This window comes from Volvox carteri (genome assembly GCF_000143455.1).
Source record: "Volvox carteri f. nagariensis unplaced genomic scaffold VOLCAscaffold_101, whole genome shotgun sequence".
Lineage (NCBI taxonomy): Eukaryota > Viridiplantae > Chlorophyta > Chlorophyceae > Chlamydomonadales > Volvocaceae > Volvox > Volvox carteri.
In genome coordinates this window covers 130,988-140,017 of record NW_003307644.1, presented here as the reverse complement: position 1 = coordinate 140,017, position 9,030 = coordinate 130,988, and the positions used below count along the sequence as shown (strand labels likewise).

The 9,030-nt window shown below is 54.8% G+C and overlaps 1 protein-coding gene across 1 annotated transcript in view; it reads right to left on the bottom strand.

The window, feature by feature from the left end:
* The window catches only part of pde13 (3'5'-cyclic nucleotide phosphodiesterase), a gene marked incomplete at both ends in the record, with an annotated part of 1,989 nt that extends 1,445 nt beyond the window's left edge, over positions 1 to 544 (bottom strand). The window contains one exon of the mRNA XM_002958639.1: positions 83 to 544. Coding sequence (XP_002958685.1) covers positions 83 to 544 — 462 coding nt within the window. The remainder of the gene's footprint in view (positions 1 to 82) is intronic.
* Between the last annotated feature and the right edge of the window lie 8,486 nt (positions 545 to 9,030).

Genomic DNA, 9,030 nt, shown 5'->3' with positions numbered 1-9,030 from the left:
CTTCCCCCAACCCCCTTTCCCACCCCCCTTTCCCTCCCCTCCCCTTCCCTCAACCTAAAAAGCTCAGCTCTCCCGCTCTCACCGCCGCAAAGTACGCCGCCATCAGCCCCAGCTCGTCCAGGTAGTGCTCTGTTAGTCGAGCTCCGTGCAGCAGCACATGCAGAGTGTGCAGCACATCCGCGGCATGAGCCGAGTTGTGGTAGGGGTTGGTGGCTGGGTAGCCCGCCTCCAAAGTCCGGAGCAGCCGGGCCATACGGAGCGGCTCCGCGCGAAATCGCTCCAACAGACCCTCTCGCTGTAGCAGGTAAAACCCTAGGACGGATAGGGCGTGGCCTCCGCTGACTTCTTGTAGGTTGAAAGTGTCAAACTGCCAACTGTCACAACTGCACAACAGACGCTCCACTTCCTCTAGCAAGGCCGGCGGCGGCGGTGGCGGCGCCGCTGCCCTCCTGGCGCTGCCAGTTCCACTGCACGTACGGCGGCTGTGGCGGCTGCCGCCGCCGCCGCCGCTGTACCGCCCTCCGCCGTTCGCTACAGCCACCATAACTTTGCATTTGCTGTTGTTGATCAGCAAGCTGGTGTTGCCGATCCCGGACAAGGAGTCGTCTTTACCAGCGGTTGCTGCAGCTGCTGCGGCGGCGGTGGCGGCGGCGGCGGATGTAATCACCGCCGCTTCGACAACGCGGCCTTCGTTCTTGCCGATGCCCTTCGAAAGGTCATGGCCAACAGGATTGGAGTACGGGTCGCCATAACGGTGTTTGTTGCCATGAACCTCCGGATCTAAGGCAGGAAGAAAGGAAGCATCTGTCGCGACATCGGGGCCGCCGCTGCTCCGTCGCCGGGTTCGCAACGTTGTTGTGACGCTGCGCAGTAAGGAGCAGGCCAAGTTCGGGGTTCGCAGGACCTTGCTGTGCGCACCGGCAGGCAGGACGGGCGCGTCGTCACGGCCCGCGGGGGGCCCCGCTGGCCCCTCATGATGCAGTGGGTGCTCCTCATCCGGCTGCTGCTCATCCTGCCGCTGTTCTACTACTAGTAGTTGTTGTTGATGTTGATGTTGATGATGTTCGTGTTGATGTTGATGATGTTGTTGTTGTTGTTCGGTGATTTCGTCGGTAGCTGAAGATAGCAGAAAGACGTTGTCGGCGGTGATGGATGCTCGGGACCGTACGGCCGGTCCGTTGAATGGTGGTGTCGGCGGCGCCGACACCGCAGCAGCAGCAGCAGCAGCAGTAGCACCTGTCGCCAGAACCGCAACGGCGCCGCTGCTGCTACAGCCGCCTTCGCTGCGGTGCCTGGCGGCACGGGCCGCTGCTGCTGCCATCTGGTTTCTTTCAACTTCGTCCGCTGAAAAAAGGCTGAAGCGGCGGCGGGAGCGTCGGCGGCGGGGCTCCGTCCTGGATGCGTCTGCCGCCGCCGCCGCCGCCGCCGCCGCCGCAACCGGCGCGCGGGGCCTTAAGAGAAGGAGAAAGCTCGACCTCCGCCGCAGACCTCCAGTCGTACAGTCCTCCTGAAATTGATGAGTGCTGCTTTTGCTCCTGCTGCTGCAAGGAATGGCCGTTGGCGATAGTGGCGGAGGCGGGTGCAGCTGCTGCTTCCTGGAGCCCGAGGTTGGAATTACCCCGTAGTAGTTGGAACCACTGCCAAGCAGATCCAGCTCCTCAATAGTGACCCCGCACGCGCCCGCCTCCGCCTCCGCCAGCTCTTCCTCCCCGACCACCTCCTCGCTACCGGAAAGAATGTACGCCATCGCATCGTTAAGGCTACGGCAATACTCCTCCGCCGTCGCCGTCGCCGTCGCCGCCATCATCATCATCTGTTGCTGCGGTTTCCCAGAAGCCGATGATCCGAGTCTGGGTCGGCCCAGTGGGACTGTTGTTATCGCCATCATGGTCTTGGTCTTGCCATGATGATGACCATGATGGCCATGATGACCGCCGGCACCCCCGGCGGTACCGCCGTCTGCGGTGCCGGTTCCACCGCCACAGCTGCCGCTGCAGCTGCTGCTGTTGCTGAGCCGGGGCTCTGCAGGAGAGGTACCCAGCTGCCGCAGCAGAGCACTGGCGACGTCATTCTGTTGTCACAGGGGTGAAGAAATAGTAAGGGAAAGAAAAACATGGTCGGCCAACAGGGAAGGTGTTCCTTGAAAAATGAGCTTTTTCTCCTAAAACTGCATATTTATATGTGCATATATATAACTATGCGTATATATGTATGTATATATGTAAGATCGCGCAGATGATGGCCGCGTGGTCACTTGTACACTTGTGTTACCATCACGGGGTCTGCCATCATCGCCAATCTGTTTCCTTTCCTGAAGTCGCAATGTAACACAGGGGGGGGGTTGTGTACATCATCTCGCCCCCCTGTGTATGTCCCCCTCCTTTCCCCCCCCTGTGTATGTCCCCCAAGAATCCCGCCGTACGTACAGCAGTCCTCTTCACCGCGTTCTGCCGAGCGAGGCCTTGAGGCAAGTTCCGAAGGTACACGTCAATTGATGACGAGGAACCTGCCTCAAGGCCCCGCGCTGCAAAACGCGATGGAGATGATGGCACGTTGCAACACCCGGAGGAGCTCCACAGTTCCTTCAGCCCCCCATATATATACATACATTCCTTTATCAGAAACCAACAACCTACGTCCAGGTTTGCGCTCCTCAGCTTGGCCCTCAAGTTGAGCGGTCGGTACACGTCCAGGCGGCGCCTCAGAACCGTCCTCAGCAGAACCACGTCTCGCAGGTCGGGGGGGAGGCCGGCGAGCAGGGAAGCCAGCAGCCCCATCAGCACCTCCGCGGGGCTCTCTGAGGCAAGTAATTAATTGTTGGAAATACATATCACACATATATATGTATATATGTACATGTCAATATGAAGATGGTATACAACGTTGATACATGCATATGTATGTTTACACGACATGACATGATATGGCGAGACGCAAGGCAAGGCGCAGATCAGTTGGACGGATTCGGAGCCCGTGGTGGTGCGCGGGGAAGATGAACCACGTGAACGAGTGAAGGTGATGCGCCAAGGAAAGACTGATGCGCCCGAAGTAAAGAACAAGGGCATAACTAACCCGGTGGTGTTGCGAGGGGAGGGAGGGCGTCGTGGCAGTAATGGCCGGGGGGAAGAGGGAGGGATGGAGGTAAGGGAGGGATGATGACAGCGAGGTAACCGAGTCACTCTCAGGAGAGGTCGATTTGTCTTGTTCTGGTTCGATAGTGTTATGTAGGTTGGTTATGAATTGAGGAGGACGGGGTGATTGGGGCGGACGGGGAAGGGGCCATTAGGGTTCTGAGGGCCAGGTCTAGATAGATCTAATGGATATAATTAAATGACTGACTGACTGACTGACTGCATGAATGGATGTGCGGAACAGGGGATGGAGGCGGTGGAACAGGACGGGGGTGGCGCCACCCGGCGGAATGCACGCAGGCAGGCGATGTCGCCTCCTAAACACCCACACGAAAGAAAGTGTCGCTCCCAACCCGCCGCCCAACCCGCCTCCCAGCCTCACTCACCAGCATCCAGGGAGGGCCTCGGCTCCAGGGGCTCCTGATTGTTCTCGGCATGCAGGTCTCGAATCAGATGCGAGGGCAGCAGCGAGCGCAGCAGCATCTGGTGCCGACGCCTGGGATACAAACAAAAAAAATAATATTTAATAAATAAAAACTTTTTTCATAACTTATAGGAATTCATTTTAAATAATATTAAATAATCATTGCAAGGGAAAATGCGGTTAAGGGGGTGAGGACGTATGCCGTCCTGACTGAGACGAGCAGAGACGCAAAAGGCATGTAATGGAAAGTACTGGACATGCTAAGCAGTGAGTAGTGGTGTGGCACGTAAGATTACCTCCAACCGTCTTCCACTTCTTGAACTCTTTTCTTGGACTTTCATGAGTATGGTCACAAGTAATTACATCACCATCTTCGGTGCATGTTGCTGCTGGAAGTGAAAACTCAACGTAACTCGCCGCGCTGAAACGTAACTCGCCGTGCTTCGCGATTTGTTGTAATCAACCCCACCGACACGAATACCACCTTTTTGTCCCACCGGGATATCAGCAGCCAGAAAAGCAACACGGACGCCAGCAAGGACGTGACGACCACTGCCGCCACCACTCCGCCGTACCATGACGGCATCCAGCTGCTGCCGCCCGCCGGGCTCACGAGCAATGTCCACTGCCGGCCGCGATGATGATATGGCGTGTTGATGACATACACGCGAACGAGTCACAGGGGCGCAAGATTTTAAAGGGGTTGCGGTGGCACGTGTGACAGAACAAACAACAAAACCAACGAAAAAAATAAAGGTAAAAATCAGCAACGCCACGGCCATGTGGCCCAGAATCTGCGCAACCTCACAGAACCCTAATGTGGTTCAACAAGGGCCCCCATCCGCCCCCACCCCCACACCCTCCCTGTTCGTCAGGTGACCGTTTTTGCTGTCTGCGTTTTATGATTTCTTTCTCTGACCTCTCTCCTACCTCTCTCCTACCTCTCTCCTACCTGCATGCCCGGCCCCAGATCTACCGCCATCTCCACCACATGCCGCCTCCTGCTACTGCTGCTGCTGCTACTGCTGCTGCTACTGCTGCCCCGGCAATCTGCCATGGGGTGGTTCCTGCTAGCATCAATCAGCAGCATCTGCCCCTCCTCCCGCTTGTCATCGCCGCCTCGAGCACCTTCACGGCTGCTACTGCTGCTGCTACTGCCGCCGGTGTAGTAGCTCCCAACTGATGAGTCGTTATTTTTACTGCTGCCGTACTGTCGCCATGCAGGTGCCAGCAGAGCGTACCGGTAGCCCAGGGCCGCTAATGTTTTCAACGGCCCCGAAACCATGGCATCCCCCAGAGGCACGCGCAGCGCGTCAAGTTGGACGAGCACGATGGCCTTGGCAAGGCGGGTGAGGGCAGCAGCCAGCAGGCAGGGGCCAGCAGACGGTTAGGACGATGTCTAAGCGGTGTGTGTACGTGGGGAAGTGCATACGTACATACCTACATACATATGCACATAGAACTGGTCCCCAATTTCAAACGCAAGCACACGCACGTACACACACATACATACATACCCCTATACTTATGCCGCACGTACATACATACATCTGTACTTACTTACGTGCCGCCATAACTACTAAGGTACACCCATTTGAATGGAATTCCCCAAACCACTCTCACTAACACCATAGCCACGAACACCATAACCTCCCACATCCCCACCCCGTACCCACCAGTCCCCAGAATTTGGTTCCAGTGGTGGCGTTATATTCGCACAGTGCCCCGCACACCCCATTCGGTTCATCTGGGCGACCGAAAGTGTCTCCTGGGTCCACCACCGGTACGTGAATGGACTTACGAACTGCCAACAAGGTTCCGACATCGCTGTTGCTACTGCTGCTGCTGCTGCTGCTACTGCTACTGCTACTGTTGCTGGTGCCGCCGTTTCTTGTGACGCCATGCAGTTGAGGCAAAGGGCCCTTGAGGGAAATATCCGGATTTGATATTGCCTCCAGGACATCATCGGCGACTGCAGGATCTGCAGACGTACAGTACGGCATGTCGTACAATGGATGGTGTACACTGGGGCTCCGCTGGGTTGCAGCAGCCTTTATATTTAAAAGGTTATTATGCAACAGCAATGGGGCAATAAGATAACACTGGTGATCATGGCATGCACAACAGATTGATAGGTAAACGCGGCGTTTTGTGTATTACTATATGAGCCGCTGCCATGAGCGCGCATGCTTCCCCATCTCTGTATAATGATGTTGTTACAGGGTGGTATAGCTTCACCAGCGGCCCCCTTTCCCGAGGCAGTTCCCTGCTCTCCCCTGCTAGAGGGGCACCCTAATCCGTTCACCCCATCCCACTTCAGAATGTATTCGTTGGGTTCGGCAACTCACCACCAGCATGCAACCAAATCTAGCGGATCAACGGCGCCAGAACTTAGTTCCTGGTCAGCTCGCAAGTCGATAAAATCACGTCCTACACCGTCCACGAGATGGGGGCCCACCTCCTATTTCAACACCCCTCATACACCGAGAGGTCGGCAGGCAGATTTGACCCCGGAATCTCCGGGAGCAGAAGTCAGGCCTTAACTTCTGCCAGCCACCTGCAATAGCCACCTGCCAGCCATCTCTGTATGTATTTCTGTTGTTCCCGAAAACACTGGCATGTGCCCTAAGCCCCACGCAACTGCATGTTGCATTTTGAAACCCCTTCCTCAACGCTTTCTGCTCGGCACGTTCGTCCATAAGGCATGTATCCTGTGCCCTACAAGCCACTGCTCAACAGATAGACAGATGGAGACCATAAGGCCCTCAACAGGAGCTCGAGAGAATAATGCCGAGGGATTAGTTCTTCTTCGCAGCGTGATGGAGTCAAACCTCTCCTCCCACGTAAGACGTGAAACGGGTCGTCGTACAGGCGATGCTGAGGTGACGCTAGGTTGGCAGCACCAATGAAGGAGCGTCTCGAACAGAGAACCAGATCAAATCGAGCCGACCAGATCCGAGCAACCGAGATCCAAAGCAAAGCAGATCCAAATTAACCAAGACACGAAATAACCCAGATGCAAAATAACCCAAATCCAAAATAACCCAGATCAAACTTATGGCATATCCGAAATAACCCAGATCCAAATAACCCCAGAACACACGAACGGGGAACCCCTGAACATCCCCTCGGCTTTCAATCGAAAGCTTTAGCTGTTAGGTATAAAGCTTTAGCTGTTAGGTATAATGCATATTTCCACAGCGGGAGCTCCCCGGGGGGTCCCAGATATTCTCATTACCACCTTACATACCCGACAGCATATTCATGCTGGGTTCATGCTGGATTTTCCAGGCCGCAACCGCCGAAATTAACCCAAACCCGCAAAACCCAGATCAGCTACCTCGCGAACCGACTGACTTTCCCTTCCCTCCTTACCCATGCACCGCCACCCATCACATACTCACTGGCCCGCTGCACTTACCCCCCAGCAGGTCGTGTCCGGTAAGAAAGGAGCTATTCGTATTGCCAGCAGCCGGAGATGACGGATAGATCTTGCGAATTACGGCAGATGGCGCCAGTTCCATGGTCTGGATGAAGGCTCCAGGCGCCTGTGGGGAACGAGGAGACTTGTGAAGAGCAACCCTGGGATGCTGAGCTTGGCCCCGTGGGATGTTGGAGCTGCAAGTTGGTTTGGATTGTCTCAAAACGTGAGAGCGCGGACGGTGGCAACAACAGCTACTCAGTGCCCCTGGTGATCTCACCGAAGACGCCAGTGCCGGCGCCGTGGCGTCGAACAAGTTGCCCGCAGCGCCGTACTGCGGGTCATGCCCGACAAGCGTTGCAAGCACTTGTGTTAGCGAGAAAGCCGCCGACAGAAGCTGCCGGTACTCCATCGCCGCCTCGTTGGCTAAGGACTCGGCTCGGGCCTACATAGGGGAGATGTGAAAGAGGAGGGGAGGGTTGGGAGGGAGATTAGGCAGGAGATTGCCCTAGGCCCTTCGCTGAAATGCGTCAAGTGGCGGTACCCCATGCAAAGAAGCGACAGATTGGGGAAAAGGGGAGGGCTTGGGGGAAGGGGGAGGTGTCGTCAGCATCAGCCAGCAGTTTGACAGTCAGGAACGCTGCGGTACGGTTTCTGGGTGCGAACGTGCGTGCGTCGCGGCCGTGACTCGCAGCCCCTGCGATGCAAAACGGTCATGCGAATCCAATCCTAGACAATTAAGATTTAGGCTTCAGATATGAAGAACACATATCCTGGTTTGTTTATTTGGTATTGAAAGCAGGCGCTAACTAACGTCGAACGCAGCGATGTTAAGCCAACCTTCGCGTGCTCCGCACCGCCTTGCGCTGCCTTCATGACACCCCAGACACCGACACCACATAGAACGAAGGCCATCAGCAGTGACCATAATAATGCTGAGGGTGACGTGCTGACAACGGTGCGAAGGGCCTGTCGGAGGACGACAAGGAAAAGAACGAATGTTTCCAGCGAAAAATAAACCACCAGAATGACGTTAGCTTGCCTGGCCATAATCTGACATTTTGCACCACCAATTTGGCTTTGTTGTTTGCATCCCCGGGATATGCATGTCGGTCGCAGCCATGGACGCCTTTCAGTACCAGCGGTGCACCTAGTAACCGAATGCCTGTTTTTAGCAATATTGTTTTTACTGGTATCTGTGGCAAGTAGCTGGCCACAACGATGTCAGAAGTTTACAGGTGCGGAAAGAGTTACAGGTCCATGGGACAGCTGTGAGCAGACGCGTATCCACGGCACAGAATGCAGAAAGTATGCATGAATATTACGTATATAGTAAGACTCTAAAATTACAAACACGAGCATTAGCTTCCTAACTATCTTTCTAATTCGCCACGCTGCCGTACCCGATTACAAAACGCTACATGTGCTCTTCTTCGTGCAATTTGCACATAACTTTGTTCGTGCTAAATTTTTACATAAGGTTTATGCAAATATTGGATGTTACATGACATTTTCTTACTTTACCGAAGCCGTCTTGGCACTTGAGCACTTGGCCTTGGCTCTTGCCATGTTCCCTCCGATTCCCCAGCTGGCTCCTGCAAATTGCATATTTTACAACGCGATAGGGCCGTTAAGTATTCCGTCCAAATCATTTTGGACTTACCCAGCTCTCTGGCAACGTTCCACGAAGGCCACTTAGTTGCTGGCTCTTGCGGGTTGCTGGCCCTGGATCGTCCAGGCGTCCGTTATCCATCGGGATCCTGTATTTCTAAATAAAAAATTGGCACTATCTTCCTGAATAAAATAGACTAGGGGGGCGGCTTTTCAAAGCCGAAAAGGGGCTCGGCCCCGGTGCGAAAGCTATCTTTGTCGCGTTCCGATTTATCTGGAATTTCTCCTTTGGCAGGTGGATGTAGTATGCATATAGCTTCTACATTCAATCTTTTGCGGAGCGACATATGTAACTTTATGTCAAACTCGGAGCCATGGAAAGCTATCTTCGCGCTCCGATTTATCTGGAATGTCTCCTTTGGCATTTCGATATAGAATGGATA